General features: G+C 36.7%; 1 protein-coding gene across 3 annotated transcripts in view; it reads right to left on the reverse strand.

The window, feature by feature from the left end:
- The window catches only part of CWC27 (CWC27 spliceosome associated cyclophilin), a 122,645-nt gene that overhangs the window by 78,577 nt on the left and 26,669 nt on the right, over positions 1-17,399 (reverse strand). Inside the window, exon 11 of one of the 3 annotated variants that reach the window (XM_067464583.1) lies at positions 1,227-1,277. The exons of the other annotated variants lie outside the window; for them this stretch is intronic. Coding sequence (XP_067320684.1) covers positions 1,253-1,277 — 25 coding nt within the window. The 3' untranslated portion in view covers positions 1,227-1,252. The remainder of the gene's footprint in view (positions 1-1,226; positions 1,278-17,399) is intronic. 3 annotated transcript variants of the gene reach the window in all.

The following is a 17,399-nucleotide window of genomic DNA, read 5'->3' on the forward strand; positions in this document are numbered from 1 at the left end:
ATGTGGACTCCTATGAATCTTCAATAATGAGGCAGGATTCCTAGGCAGACATCTAGTGCAGACTTGTAGAGAAATCCACAAAGTAGTAATGAGCGTACCTGCCCCATGATAACTGAGCAATGTCATTTGAGGTAAGATGATAAGTACACATGTGGTTCTAAAGTCTCTTTGATAAGCTGATTTTTTACCAAGAAAAGCAAAGACCATAAGACGGCAGCTTTGTATTTGGTCCAACAAGATATAGCTCACATAAAACTAAAGGACACGATCATGTCTGCCCATTCGGACTCCCTTGGATGCACTACTCCTGTCTATGGGCCCACTAGATATGACATGTGAACTGCTGTCCAGATAGGCCTCATTTGTGCAACAAGCTTAACTCTTGCAGGAAAATAGGTTGGAAACCATTGAGTGAATCAGGTCTAGAGCTAATAGATTCCAATAGATCTTCAGGTTGGGCAAGCATGCCAGGTAGATGAAATCCTACACCTCTACTCTAAATAGCTTTATGCACCAAAGACCCTAATCTGAACAGGGCTATGGAAAAAGTTGCTCAATTAGCATTTAAAAAGAGTAAAACTAGCAGTTAAGAGCACAATTTTGTTCAATTCACTTCACATTTTTTAAAAGATGTGAGGTTCAACTGGAATGTTTAATTAATTGACTAATGGATTTCCTGAAGAAACGAGAAGAGTCAATCTTTATATTGATAAAAGAAAACAATCAAATTAAAGAGAATTATCAGCCAAGACACACAAACTCCCAATACTCTGTCTAGTCTCATCTACATGCTTTACAGAAATGCATATTTTATCTAGTGAAAGAAAAGTGGGAAAACCAAAATGATTTGATGAGTATGAAATACAAACTGTATATGTGACTTTTTTTTTATGTTGAGCAACAAGGGGGATGTCTACGTAGAAATCTGTATCAATGAGGAGTTTTAGATATCCCTTTCTCTTGAAACTAAATCTGACATCAACATCCCAAGGGGGTTTTATGTACCATCTGTTTAGAGCAAAATATTTTATATTTATCTGATTAAAGATAGCAATTGTGCACAGATATGTTTTGAAAACAAGCATATCCTCATTTTATAGGTTTAATTAGAAACCTAGTTGAGTGAAATTTCAGAAATATTACTGATGTCACAAGTTAGATGCAGCTCCTCAGTTACTTTGGGAGTGAACAACTCAAAATTAGTGAAACTCAAATGTAAAGATTACCTTTTACTTGTCAAGCATTTTGTTCTTCATGTTTGGTCTCCATCACTCCACCTAAAAATATAATTTTGACTATCTAAGACAGCTTAAACATTATGATCAAACTTCAAAACAAACCTGGCTTATGAGAATCAAGCAGCATTCTAGAATGCTGTTTACTTCTAGTAGCTTCTCCTTCAAGCTTCTCCAGCAGTGATCTGTGATCTGTTTATCATGATGTGTGAATTAGGGATTCTAACTTTCATATTTAAGAGTCAAAGCCATTAGACACTTACAACAAACCATAGCTTATGGCTCCACCTTGTTTGGGAAGAGAGAATCCTTGATTTGGAATTATCACTAGATAAACTACAGAAGGAAAATTGGTGGCTTGGTGACTGCCTCCAGTTACCAGGATGTGTAGCCAATTCTGTTTGAGAAAGAAATAAAAAACATTGCCTGAAAGAGAAATGGAACAGGGTGGAGGGAAAAGATTATTTTGATCTGGGAGAATATCCCTTGGAATATTATCACAATCACCTATTTGACTGTATTGATGGTACTCTTGAAGCATGAGCTATGTCTATACAATCTGTCCAGATACCGCAAAGGAACAAATTGTCCTTTGTTTAATCTCTAGTTTGTGTATTTTAATATGTATTTTATAGAAATACATTTTCATATGTAGCTTTTAAAGAAATAGGTTTTAATATGTGTATCTGTAGGGATTTTGGAATGTTTATGTGTTTTAACTATTCTGTAACCAACCTCGAGCCATGAGGAGAGGCAGGTAAGAAATAATAATAATAATAATAATAATAATAATAATCTTACTTCCTGTTGTCTCACCCCCTTTCTTAACTGTGAGTCGTTCATAAGTCGAATGTTTCTAACTCAAGAACTGCCTGTAGTAATAAATGAGAACCAGGATGGTATAGTAGTGGATTAGGCAAAGGGACTAAGACTATGAAGATTAGGGTTTGACTCTTGCTGAACCAAAGACACCCACTAGTTGACCTTGGGCAAGCTTCAGAGGAAGGCAACTTTCTCATCAAATCTTGCCAAGAAAACCCTGTGACAGGGCTGCCTTAGGATCACCAGAAATTAGAAACAATTAGGAGGCACACAACAATAAAGTTGTAAATAATTTCCCCAAATGATAGATGTTCGACATTTACAGTTTCACTTCTACAGACAATGGTGTTTCCATGATATAAAGTGTATAGGTTTTATTTTACTTTATCCAATTTTATTTCATTTTTTATCCCACTTTCTGTTTTTTGGCTCTGAATCTTTGAGTGAAAGACACTTCAACAGGCGAACAAACACTCCTTTGGCCATGGCATACTACACCCTGTGACATATTAGGATTCTTAGTAAGATCAGAAAATTCCCTGTGATATATATAGCATAGGGGGTTTGTTCTACTCTATCAGGGTAGTGTCAAAGTACACTATCGTAATCCACGTTTTTGTTATTGCGGAGGCCAGAATTCTGTTTCAGCTGTGCAATGACCATAATTTCCCCAAATCCAATTTTCCAATATAGAAGATAGCTATCATCCTTGGGGACCTTCAAAAGATCCCTGGAAGGTCCCCGAGGATGTCTGTCACAGTGGGCCACATAAAGGAAAACTGTTGCTTGCTTCTCTGAGGTTGGAGCAGGAGGTGCAAGATCTCTGACAATGTTGCCATGTTATGGGATGTAGGTAGAACCAAGTGTCTCAGAGCCTAACTATGCTTGAAAGCAGGGATCCAAACAGAGAAGCCGCAGTCTGAATTAAATCTTTCTGCCTCATGTGTTGCTTTTCCAGTCTGGGTTTTATGTACAAACCCATGCTCACACAGGAAACATGGAGTCAAAAACACCAGACAAGGGAGAAGTGGGTGGATTTGGGGGGGGGGGGATGTGGCAGAGAAAATAAACTGTAAGTGCCCTCCTTCCTTCCTGACATTTCTTTGCTAGAAATTCTACCCTATGAAGACCAGTGACTAGATTTAGAAGCAGGGTTGAAAAGGAATGCCATCCCTGCTCCAAAGCAATATCATGATTTATTTTAAAACACTGGCTTGAAATCAACTTAACAAGTATTAGCCATTTCTAAAAATAAGGGCAATAAGAGTGAGGAACAGGAAAACATTTTGTGTGGTTAGTGTAAGATAAGCAAATGGTCTCCAAAGAATGTTACTTTAAAAACATATGTTGCCATACCATGGATGTCCTGGAAGATGGTTGTTTTCATCCTCATGAGACTCCATTCTAAGACACACTGCACAAACTCTTTAGAGAAAAGGTCTCTCGTGATGGTTAAGCAAGAGTATACTAATGAAATGGCAAACATTTATATACCATTGGGCCAGAAAAGACATAGACTCTTTGTTCCTATCAGACCTGGATTCTCTCATTTACTTTCACTTCTTCTATTTCTTAGATATCACCCCATACAGTAAGGATTAATTCACGTGCTATAGGAAATATATGCAATTGTGTTCGAAGTGGTTAATCTAAACAAGCCAAAAAGTCGTGGTTATACTTGTCTTCTGTCATTCTTCTAAAGAATGAATGTGTGTGCTGTGTATATAGTCTTCCACCCCAATATTTCCTCCTCACAACCCTGACAGGGAATTTGGGATTCAAGGTCAAGCAGTGAATTTGAATCTAGGTCTGACATTCCAGGATCAGATCAACTAACCGCTGTATCCCTTGGTTCTCCCTGGTGACTAGCTTGGAGTAGGAATGGCACAGTAGCTACAAACATGTGTGTTTCCTATGTTATAGGGTATGGTCAAAGGTATGTCCAGAATGCTCAAATTAAGTAATCTTTTCTGTAAAACGTGAGTTAGTTGTAGTCTACTACAATTGTTCTCAAATTCTAGTGCTACATTTGGTTTGATTTCAGCTCTCCCAAAGCCAAACCCAATATAAGGAAGGAGAAGAATTCTGAGAGATGACGTCTCAGATATTTGGACAATCAAGAATCTGAGAACCACTAGTCTACTATATCTCTGTCTGATTTGCTTTGAAGGTATTAAAAGTTTTGAAAAGGTAGTTGTTCATAAATGCTATATACCTCCTCTAGTTGAGGGCTTCTTAAACTTTTCCCACTCTCAATACACATCAAACATTTACTGATAATAAATGAGACTGGATGGCCATCTGTCGGGGGTTATTTGGATGCGATGTTCCTGCTTCTTGGCAGGGGGTTGGACTGGATGGCCCATGAGGTCTCTTCCAACTCTTTGATTCTATGATTCTATGATTCTATAAAGAAATGTATTTTCAAACAATTCTTTGAGATATATATATATATATATAATTTTATTATTTATTAAAGATTAAAGCAACTTTGCATACTAATTAGCTAGATGTGCTTGTTTTTTTTTTTTTTTTTTTACATATTTTTCAATCTTGGCAAAATACTTGATACTACAGGACATAGAGCATCTTCAACATTTTTCAGAGTTGATCAATATTTTGATTTTATAATGGTCAATGATGAGAATGCTGCTATACACCAACACACAGTACAAAATGGGAGAAGTATGTTTAGCGCCATTTCAGAAATAGTTGGAAATTCTGCCCTAATCCCAAGGCCAAATCCATGTAACAATTTTTAGGAAACAGGACCCCCCAGTGGTGCAGCGGGTTAAAATGCTGAGCTGCTGAACTTGCTGACCAAAAGGATGGTGGTTCAAATCCAGGGGGCAGGATGAGCTCCCGCTGTTAGGCCCAGCTTCTGCCAACCTATCACTTTGAAAACATGCAAATGTGAGCAGATCAATAGGTACTGCTTTGGCGGGAAGGTAACGGCACTCCATGCAGTCATGTTGGCCACATGACCTTGCAGGTGTCTATGGACAATGCCGGCTCTTCAGCTTAGAAATGGAGATGAGCACCACCTCCCAGAGTCGGACTCAACTAGACTTAATGTCAAGGGAAAACCTTTACCTTTACTTGAAGTGTTGAACTTGTGTTACTTGATAATTCAGTACATTCTGCTTAAACATTTAATGGCAGATGGCTGACATTTTTAAAAGTTCAACTGAGTATGGTTCATGAACCCTACTTAGTTTTTTAGAATCAAAATTTGAAGTGAAGTATTTCTGAAACTGAAAAGATAGCCATCAAGCAAAATCAACATTTGCAAGGCTTGCTGAACACAGCAGGGTGTTTTTCCTTTTTTATGAAGTAAAGCTGAAGCACTTGCTCCACACTGTTGCCAACAGATTCATTAAATGTATAAAACAGCCACTAGGTGTCAGGAAATATAAATTATTTGTAGTTATTGTACATTCTGAAATCTTTTACTGTTGGCAAATTCTTTGCAGCCCTTTATGGGAGTGCAATCCTTTATGGGATTAAGCCAACATTAAACTCACTGTCCGTCCACCCCTTTTTTTAAAAAAAGCAAAGTGATGTAAAAAAAAGGCCTCTCCTGTACCTAAAATGACCCTGTCCTCTCCTTTAGGACAAGGATGACATAGGACATTTGGGGACACCTTGCCAACCCATGATGTCCACATTAGAATAAATAACACTAATGTCCCAAACAACATTGACCCAGATAACAACTTTCCAATCTGCCGCCTAAATAAGGAATACATTTAAACTTTGTGTAGCGTATGTTTCTAGTGCTTCCATCAGTGTTCTCCTTTTCATGTCACCTTTATGCTGAGGTCTTAAGAAACAAGTTTCCCTTTCAATTTTAGATGACCTTCAAGTTAGCAGCAGAATTTCCTACAAGGAATAAAACATTTCTTTTTTTCAACTCAATTGCTTTTTCTCGGTACCATTGGCTCTGTTGCCTGGAGATGATAGAAAATGCTGTCAAACACATCTGGTAGGCACGAGGTTAGGGAAGGTTGAATTAAACAATGGAAAGTTTCTACTCTTCTGTTATATTCTCTGCCAATCATATTTAATGAGGTCAAATGAGAATAATGAATAACTGCAAATGGACATATAGATTTTAGAAGTTACTGAGAAGTGTGAAGCTACTTAATAATTTAAAATAAAGATTACTCTAAGACTACCAGCGCCTCCTCAAATCTCCTTCCTGCTTATTTTTTTTCTAACAGCCATAAGTTCACAGCTCACTATTCTTATTATGAGAAGACAATATTGATACTTTTTTTGTGTAGCTAGAGAAATTTGAGCACCAGCAGAATAGTCACCATTCAAAATCCTTGTTTTCTACTGACAGATAATAGGCAAGAACTGTCACTTTAACAATTGTTGAAGGAAAAAAGGCAATGAAGTCAGCCAAAGTGATTGGAACGTGGAATCTGCAAATAAATGCCTGAATGAACACAGTGAAACAAAGACAGGAATGTTTCCCAATATACTATTAATGGTAGTTACATCAAGTCAGCAACTTTAATCTTCAAAACTTGCAAGAAGAATCAGAAGTTATTAAATATAATAAAAAGAAGAAAAGTAAAGAAATTGAAAAAAGACAAACCTCAGGTCAAAACTAACTTTCATTAACTGTAACACTTCATATGATTTTTATAACCATCTCCAGATTAAAGATAGCATAACCTAAATGCCATACTTTAAGAATGCTCAGTATTCACAGTAGTAAAGTACAAAATATAATCAAGACCATCATAGGTAATCAGAATAAAATAATAAACTACCACATAAAAATCTCAGATTAGTCTGAAACTGCTGAACTCCAACAGTAACTGATTAACTGACCCAATTAAAGTTATGGGGCTTGACTAAAATAGACTCCTGATTAAATCTGTAAATACTCCCAACCTACCTATTGCTGTTTTTGAAGTCTTTTTATGAGAAGCAAATGTATTCCTAAGTATGTTAACACGAACTTGATCAACAGATCTGTAAAATCTGCAAATTGGCAAAAATGAGACCTATTTTAAAAAAATATTACCTGTTTTCTTTTACTAACAATATTGCGCCAGCTACTATATTTTTGACAAAAATTTCACTGATTTACCTGTAGATTTTGTGTAGGCTTGCTCTTATAATGCCAAACTACTGTTGTGTTTGAAATGGCTACTGTAGAGTCACTTGTTTTGGGCACAGAACCCCTGCAAAAGTGGGGAAACAAGTAAAAAACTGCTATTTTTACCCGAGAGAGCCCCTCTCTAGGAAACTCTACGTCTACTAACATGACTGTATTGTCAACTTCCACTGGAGGTTGACTATAGAGTCATACTAGGGGACCAAAGAGAACATTCTTAATCAAATCCATGCATAATCAAAGCTGCAAAAGGCCAGCTCACAAATGTGGAGGGTTGACTGCATATTCTGATAGCCAAGATCTCAAGTACAGATCCTTCTCACCACTTGCATGCAATCTTCTGGATGGAAATACCTTGGACTGGGACTAAGCCTAATATTTCCTGATTGCAAGCAGTATAACATCTAAGCTACAGCCTCTCTTCAAATACTATAGGCCACAGGGCTAGCTATTTTGCAGCAAGAGGAAACCGTTCATTCATTACTAGTATACTAAGAACTAACCATATTCCCTAAATTCAAAAGAAATTACATTTCAAAAGAAATGATTTTTTTAAAAAAATAAAAATGCTATGCCACCCTGAACTCACCCAATCTTGTTTGATTTTGGAAACTTAAATTGGATTGAGCCTGATTAGCAGTCAGATGGAAGACCACCAAGCAATATTCTGGACTTCTAGATCCAACTAGGAATAAATCTAGGTTAAAGCACTTTAAAGACATTGCCAGTCAGAGCTGAGAATACTGATGGTATGACTCAGTGTAAGGCAGCTTCCAATGTTCCTAATAAGAAATCTATAAATTGCAAGTGCAAGACAAACTGTGAAGTAGGAGAAAGAGGCATTAACTAACTTAAAACCTTTATTATTTGCAGGGTTTTGCATGGGAAACACGCATTATGATTGAAGAGTGACAATTTGAACCTAACAAGCACAGCAGGCTGCCAGGCTGGAACATCTAATAATTTTCCCTCAGTAAACTGAGCTCTTTCCTGATCCTTCTGACCTTTCAACAAGTGGTTTAGAGACTATTGGATTATGGCAGTTAACAAATGACAGGTGCAGCCAATTAAACAAGCAATGACGTAACCATTACTTCTAGGCTTTAACAAGAGGTTTCTTCAGAAAGTGATGCTTTTCCATCAATGAGCTCAGTATGGTTGCTTATCAGTCAATCCTAAGAAGAACTTCAAAAGCTTTGCACTGCTGATATACTTCTCATTAAAAAGTGATTTTGCTGTAAAATTATCCAACTGTGATTGTGGAATGCTTTGCTATTCTTTAACTTGGAAAGTTGTCAAAACAGTGTGACTTTACTCATTTGGTCCCAGGACGTTGGAATCAAACTACCTAGAGGTTGCAAACTTGCTGAATTAAATCAGCACACGAGATATACTGTCACAGGGCAGAAGAAATTCTCAAGACAAAATATTCAGATTAGCATCTGTTTCACTCAAATTTGTCTACATTAATTAGATCCAACTGTTTACAGTTTGCTACCATGCAATGTGAACAAGAGTGGCATTTGAAAGATCTGTTACCTATTACCATCACAAGATCTATTTGATCTAACCTTGGTATCATAGGTCTGATCTTTAGCTCAAGACTGGTGGGAACCAGAGGAAGGATCTTCTCAACAGTGGCAGCATTTTAGTGGCACAGTAAAATGTCTCTATTCACTCTTTATGGGTGTTGGAGAATATATATATATATATATATATATATATAGAGAGAGAGAGAGAGAGAGAGAGAGAGAGAGAGAGAGAGAAGGAGATTTGGTGTAACAAATTAGTTGCAGCAAAGTCCAAGCCCATGTGCTACTACTTCTCCCCTTTCTTCCTCTGCCATAGAAGACTGGAGAAGGAAATGAGAAATTCTACTTCCATTTTAAACTATCTGCTGCTGTGTTATGATTTCTAAACCTAAAGAAGTCATGTTTAGTCTTGAATGGTTTGATGAAACATGCCAGCTTTATAATTTAATATGTCTTGAGAAATGTGTTGGAAAAGTTTTATTCTTCGGGATTAAAATGCCTAAAATAAGTAAAACTGGTGAATCATTTTGCATACTACCACTCAATTTACCCTAACTCCAAGTTAAACAATGTCAGGCCTAAGATGCAACTGAAAATAAGGCCCATTTCTTAGATTTTTAAGGTCTCCTTCAGAATTTACCTTTGAAATTGATGCATTTAGTTATATGTGTGCTCAGTAGTAGATGAATTTGCATATTCTTTGACTTCATCCTTTTTAATCAGGGTTGGGATTTTTTTGGGATCCATAAGCCAATTTTACCGGAGCTCAGAATTTGTGTGGGCCATCTCTACCCGCAAATTATGCTACTAAATTTAAGTGGCAGATTGCTAAAAGCTACTTAAAGGAATAATTTCATTTACTTTAAATGTTGTTCCCTTACTCCTGTCATAATTGTGTAGCACAACAAAAATGGCTTTGGGAATTACATATGTTGTTGTCCATCCTCCCAGTTCATTTCTGTGTTGGTCTAAATCTTAAGTCTACCATGCACATTTACACATATATATCTATAAATCAGCCACATTGAACTCATTGGTGCGTATTTCTGCATAAATATGAATAGAATTACACTGTAAATTATCTTTTTGGTTGTATACAGTTTACATTTGTGTTTTTCATTGTGGTGTTAGATCAAAAGAAAGCATATGGCATCACAAGCTTTTCATGTTGAAGACCCCAGTATTCAATTCTTTTATCTCAAATGTAAAAGGACAGGTGTCAGAGTTTGGAAAAGACCACAACCCCAAACCATGGTGAACGGCTGCTAGTCAAAATGGACAACTTTAGGTTACATGGACAAATAGTCTGATCTGTTATAAAGAAGCTTCCTGCATTTTAATTTAGATCAGTTTTGCAAACAGAGTTTTTTTCCCCATCATTTCTTACATACTTGAAAAATGGTTTCACCCAAAGTCTTTGTATGACATTTGGCTATAGTGTGTTTTCAAGTGCCAAGTCAAGCTTGAACTCTTTGGAGTTCCTGCACCTAATGGTTATTTTCTGTTCCCAAAATAATAACTGAAGAAAAGTTTCCCTGCTACATGGGTTTCCTCTGGGCTATTTGGCTGAGCAATGCCCATTCAAAGCAATTTCACTCTGGCAACAAAACACTGTTCCAAGACAGAGAGCAGCTAGAAACAGACAGTCACATTCAGGTTTCCCAGTTACCCAATCAATGAACAGGAATAAATTGGGGATGAAATATAAAAAGTACCACTGGAAAAAAGACATATGTCTGCTACACAGAATTACTTGAAGGCATTTATTTGCTCATTAAACAAGGACAGGTCCTTGTCTGGAGGGACTTAGTCTAGCATTTTTTTACAGGAGAGACAAAGAAAGAAAAAGGAAACAGAGATACACTGGGAAAGGATATACATTCCATGCAGTTAGACATGCTTAGGCTAAGTTACAATAGACATGTCCGAAAAAGCCAGGGGAGGAGGAGAGTAGAACTGAGGCAACCACATCCCCTGTCTGTAGCCTGTTCAGGTCAAATACAGGATAAAACATTTGAGAGTGATATTGAGTGTTAATTGACTAGTAATAAGACAGCCCACTGCTGATGCCTTGCATCCAACCAGAGTTCACTTTCTTTGCATCCAGTTATGAGCTGAAAGAAGGAATGAGAGAGACTGAATAGGGGGTCTTGGATTTATTTGTTTGGTTTCATCAACTTATTTCCTTACCATGAGATGACTAAAGATCCAAAGAAAAAGATCTCATGGTTATCTGAGGATGGCTCTTGCTTGTGTATGTATATTAATTCTAGGCTTCCCCTCCTTAACAACCAACTAAAAATATGAAACAATAATAAGCAGACAATTTATTACTTTCCTCATTCAACATTACTGAAGTTAGATCTTCAATGTCTTGATGTATTCTGGATCATGATACCTACCGACATACCTATCTATCAAAATATGATAATCTCTCACCCTGCAAGAGTCCCAAAAGCAATACTCAATTTTTTAAAAAAAGATGAAAATTGTATTTAAGTATAAATCAAAATAATACTTTTTAAAAAAACAACAACACACACATAATTAAAATCCTTATCCAGTTTCAGAGGCCATTTAGGCTGCCTACTAGAAACCCAAAAAAGAAGAAGGCAGTCTAGTTTTATAATGGGGTGGGAGTTTGTGTGTGTGTGTGTGTGTGTGTGTGTGTGTGTGTGTGTGTGTTTTGGAAAGCTACATTCTGGATATTCACCAAGTTAGCCTCTAATAAGTTCAGAGTGGCTAAAATTGAGAATCTCAAGTTCTGAACCATATGGAAAGAGGCAGCTTCAAACTGTTTAGGACTGTTTAGGACTTCAAACTGTTTAGGACCCAGCACAATGAATTGATCTCAGATACAAATCAGAGGCTAGTGTAGATGGCATAATATGTGGAAGAACAAGGAAATGGGAGGGCTGTTGCGTACAGGCAATGGTGAAATGCTAACAGGGGACAGAGAAAAGGCAGAACTACTCAACACCTTCTTTGCCTCAGTTTTCTCTCAAAATGTTAACAGTGCTCAATTTGGGGAGGACGAAGCAGAGGATGCAGTAGAGGAAATGCAGCACAGAATAGGTATGGAGGCAGTACAGGAATATCTGTCTAACACAAACGAACTCAAGTTTCCAAGGCCAGATGAATTACATCAAAGAGTATTAAAAGAACTGGCAGAAGTAATTTCAGAATCACTGACAATTATATTTGAGAGTTCTGAGAGAACAGAAAAGTCCCAGCATATATGGGCAAATGCTGTCCCCATATTCAAAAATGAGGGAAAAGAGGACCCAAACATATGTCTGTCCTGCCAACCTGACATCAATACCAGGAAAGATATTGGAGCAGATCATTGAATCAGTATGCACTTAGGATGGAATGCTGTACTCGCAAAAATAATCTTGGGTTTCATGCCAGTCTAATCTTATCTCTCTCTCTCTCTCTCTTTTGATAGCGTTATAAGCTTGGGAGATTTAGGAAATGCTGTGGATGTTGCATATCTTGATTTCAGTAAGGCCTTTGTTAAGGTTTCCCATGAGGTTCTCACAATAAGCTAATAAAATGTGGGCTAGGCAACACAACTATTAGGTGGATTGGAAGGCTTCTTACCAATTCTCTCATCCTGGAGAGAATTGACCAGTGGGGTACTGCAGGGGTCTGTTCTGGGTCCAGTGCTATTTAATATCTTTATCAATGACTTGGACAATGGAATAGAGAGCATGCTTATCAAATTTGCAGATGACACCAATTTGGGAGGGATAGTTAATATCCCAGACGACATGATCAGAATCCAAAATATGGCACTACACTTAAGGGGCAGGATAGCCGTGTTTAAATATTTGAGATGATGCCACATTGAGGAGGGAACAAGCTTGTTTTCTACTACTCTAGAATTTAGGACACTGAGCAATGGGTTCAAATTGCAGGATATGAGATACCATCTAAACATTTGGAAGAACTTCCTGACAGTAAGAGCTGTTCAGCAGTGGGATATGCTCCCTCAGAGACTGATGGCATCTCCTTCTCCGGAGGTTTTTAAGCAGAGGCTGGAAGAGTCTTTTGGGAATGCTTTTGCTTTAGGTTAGATATATATTCATCTCTTAGTTTATATTTAATTTTTGGTGTCATGTTATAATGTGTTTTATACATTGATTATTTTATGTTATATCTGTATTTGTTGTATTGAGGCATTCAATGTTTGCCTTTTGTTGTTGGAATCTGCCCTGAGTGCTCCTGGGGATATAGAGCGGAATATAAATTATTATTATTATTATTATTATTATTGTGTTTTCCTTCTAAGCAGAGGGTTTGACTGGATCACCTTGTAGTCTCTTCTGATTCTATGATTCTATAATTCTTAGTTTGCACCAGATAACAATCCACACTAGATGTAATTTCTAAATATGTGCACCCATATACAGTACATTACAGTCTCTATCTTCACAACCAAAGTTCAGCAAAGGCATTCCTTGATATTGAGTTATTGGCCATGCTTTGACCCAAAACTCGAGCTCACTATTCCACTCCTGAAGTACAGTATAGTTAACATACTTCTTAAATACCCACTCCAGCCTGCAGTTGATTACAGACCTGCCACCTTCCTTGCATTTTCAGAAAAAGAGCTAACTATGAGTTCTGCTGAATCTTAAACCTCATGCTGTGAAAATATTTTTCCAGGTCTATCTAAGATTATGGGCTGACTAGTGACTGATAGCATATACACACACACAATATTCAAAAAATGTGCTGAAAACCGAAGCAAAGGTAAATCTTGGTAATTCTTCTACATCTTTAACATGTAATACAAAAAATGACCTGATAAACAGAGAATGAAATAACTAATTAAAAAAGAAATGAGTTAATAACAGTTAATATGAAAATAAAGGGCTTTGTATCTTAATACTGATACCACGATTAAAATCAAATCTGTATCCCCAATAAAAGCTATCAAAATGCAAACACACATACTGCCTGTATTTTCCAGAAAAAGAAGAAAAAACATAAAAATGGCAATTAAGAGATGCCTTACAATGCCTCTACTAAATCCTTCCTACTATACTACAAAAGCTGAATGTGCAGCTAAACAATCAAGAGCATTGTATAGCTTTGAAATGATATCCTTCTCCTCCATATGGTGTTAACAATGTACTGTGTAATAAGGATTACACATTCTCACCTTCCAGCACACTAGCTGGATTTTCACGGGTCAGCTAAGTATCCTTTTTTCCAGGTGACTAGACAAGTGCACACACAAATTTCACTTAAAAGTACACTGGCTTTTGCCAAGTAGCAGCAGGATGAAATATACCTCTGTAACAATCGAGCCTTTGTCTCAGGCCAAGACTATACCTATTAACATGCTTTGAAGCTGAGCCAATAAAAATCTCAGTGCTGGGATACAGTTTTTGCGCCTAAACAATCTGTGCTTGTGTTTAATATACTATAGTCTATTTTCAAGGCCCTGCCAATCATGCACTCAACATGAAGAGCTTGGCTGAGATTACTTTCAAGCATTCTAGCAAAGGCTATAGAAAGGGATGTAGAAAAGGTATAGCACCATAAAAGAGAAGGGAAAAAACACACACAGTGAACTTAATCTTTGCAAACAAAATTTATTCACAAAGCTTAGTTAACAGCTAAACAAATCTTAGTCCCAAACATACTTATGAGATGTTGCTGGAATAGAATTTCTCCAACAATATAAGGGCTGTCTAAGAGCATCAGAATCCAACCCCTCTCTCGATCTGCCCCCTCCATCCCATAAGAAACTCCTACTCTCCCAGATGTTCAGAAACAAAGGCCACTCAAGTTAATGTGTAGCAGACCCTGGAGTCTTAAGAAGGGGAAATGGATAAGTTTTGGAGGGTAACACAAACATCACAACTATTTCTCTTTCATAATGAAGTATGCTTCACTACACAGGAAAACACAGGTGTTCCTTCTGCACACCACCAACAAGCCCAAACTAACAAAACTGTGTTCTTAATTGTAATGTTACGGCCACTAGAAAGATTATGAAGGAAGTAAAGGAGGAGGAGGAGGCAACTATGTAGGACTAGAGCTGGATAGCTAAATATTTCTGATGTGAAACTCATTTATTAATACCATTTCATCACTGCTCTTCTTCCAAAGAGATGAGAGTATCTTATGGATGACTACTGCCCATGTAGGCAGTTCTTGAAGTCAATCCCACTCAATTTTAGTAGTAGAACTAGTCGTCCCCTGCAAGGTGTTGCTGTGGCCCAGTTTGTGTATAAGTGTTTTGAGTGTATATATATGCGTATATGTGTGTGCATATATGTATGTTTGTGTATACATGTGGTTTTGCGCATGCGTTGTAATGCATTTTTTAATATATTTTTTTGGCTTTTTAAGTCTCTTCTGCTGTGTTTTTCAGTGTTTTTATGAGTGATGGTCACTTGGTGGCCTGATAGGTGTATTTATTGTGTCTGAATTTAGTGTCAATTCGTCAAGCGATTTTTGAGTTATGTTAATTAATCCCACAAACAAAGATTGCATTTTTATTTATATAGATGATCACAAGTGCTTTTAGATAATCAATAATGGAAAAAGGTGGTGAAGTTTTTACCTTGTTCAAGAAACAGATCATCTTAAAAACAGAGTTGTTTCCAGTGTTGTGGAATATTGAAGCCCACTTCTACAACAAACAGATATAAATAGTTGCAACCTTCTAATCAAAAGTGTGCTGTAAGCAACCAATTTAACCTTGCAAAAGTCATCTTTAAAAATAACCATCTATTCTTATTCCAGAGACATAGTGTGACTTAAAAAAGAATATTTACCTAAAATAGGAATATCCGTAAACTGACAAATGTAAATTGTAGAAGAATAAGGTTAATGGACACAGCCATAAAATGTGTTTGTTACCAACTTGGTTATCTTACAAAATGTTGCACTGATCTTTAACAAAAAGGAATATATCTCAAAATAAAATGCAGACCACTGGAACCAAAGCAATTGAATAAAGGGGTTAAAAGGGAAGCAGTGACAGGAAGAGTGCTTGAGAGAGTCTGGATCTCCAATAACCCACTCTTCCCCTCTTTGTTTACTCTAGTTGCATGTTAATCTTTTCCCCTTTTTCTTTTTGTCCGTCTTATTTGTTGCTGCTTTAGCCTGGGGATTAGCCTCCTGTCCTGTATTTGTACAGTGGCTAACAAAACAACATGATCTTCAGCCCCTTGGTGCCATCACAATACAATCATGACTACTGCATCTAATTGATTCTGGGGGGAACAACACAGGAAGCATGACCCACAACAAAGCCTGCTTTTCCCCCCTTTCCACACTCAAAACAAGGAAACACAATCTTTTATCAACAGCTGTGTCACAACCTCAATTATCACAGGCATTTCTGAGCTAAATAATGCAAAGTTTAAAGATCAGCTAAACTTCACCCTAAAGATCGAATGATGTCACTCTGTGGTGTGACCACATTATGCATATAAAATGTAGTAACTACTTTGTGATTAATAATAACATTTATATGAACAACAGACACAAAAATCGAAACAATCTGGAACCACTGGAGAGGAATGTGGATTTTAGAGATGTAAAATAAGAGACAGTCCTTTGAATATTCGAAACAAATATTCACAGAGACGGTTTTAAGACCAAGATACACACAATATCCTGTAGTTAAAGTAAGTCATATAAAGGATGAGAGATAAAGTATCAAAATTACACCACTGTTGTTTTTGGCAATAAAATAATATTTTTCTTTAACATTTTCCTTTTTTCCCTTTCTACTGCTATCCCAAGCAGCCTTGAGCTATCAGATGAAAGACTATTCTGTAATGTACTCAATGATTAAATAAGCAACAAACAAAACTAATAGCAATAGCAGAGGTTGTATCATTATACCAATATTCGAGAGGCTACAATTAGATACAGATTTGTGAAAAGCTTGAATATTCTTGTTACACGGACTCAATTGACTTCTTCCCAATAGGGTGATGCAACAGTATTATAACTTTGCATGAGGTCATTTACTTAAGTTTACTATATATATTTGAGTATAAGGCTAGTTTTTCAGCCCCCCTTTTAGGGGGCTGAAAACTTATACTCGAGTCAAGGTTATTTATTATTTTACTTAATTGTGTTGTTGTTGTTATTTTACTCTATTTATTATTATTACAGTTATAATTTAATTTAACTTTATTATTATTATTATATTTATCATTTTACTCTATTATTATTATTACACATTATTTAACTATATTATTAATACTACAAGGGTTGAATGAAAAGTAATGCCTCCATTACTTGGGTTTGGATGGGAATATTTTAATAAATCAAACACAGAAATCATCCTTAGAATGTACTCTTTAACTACCACTATTCACTTTTCCACATAATCACCAAATAATTGGATACATTTCTGCCAATGATGAACAAGTTTTTTGAAGCCATCACAGAATAAGTCAACACTCTGTTTCCGCAACCAATTGTACACAGATCTTCCAATAGTCAAGCAAAGCAATAATGTGACCGATACGTTTTTGTGAAATGCCGATTATGCTTGAAATTTCTCTCTAAGTGATATAACGAGTGTCCTACATCAATCTGTCAACCTTTTGCTTGTGAAACTTGGTGGTTGCTGTCATAGGACGTCCAACTCTTTGTCACGCAAGTCTGATGTTCCCACCTCAACATCTTTAAACT

Source organism: Anolis sagrei, chromosome 2, assembly GCF_037176765.1.
Source record: "Anolis sagrei isolate rAnoSag1 chromosome 2, rAnoSag1.mat, whole genome shotgun sequence".
Lineage (NCBI taxonomy): Eukaryota > Metazoa > Chordata > Lepidosauria > Squamata > Dactyloidae > Anolis > Anolis sagrei.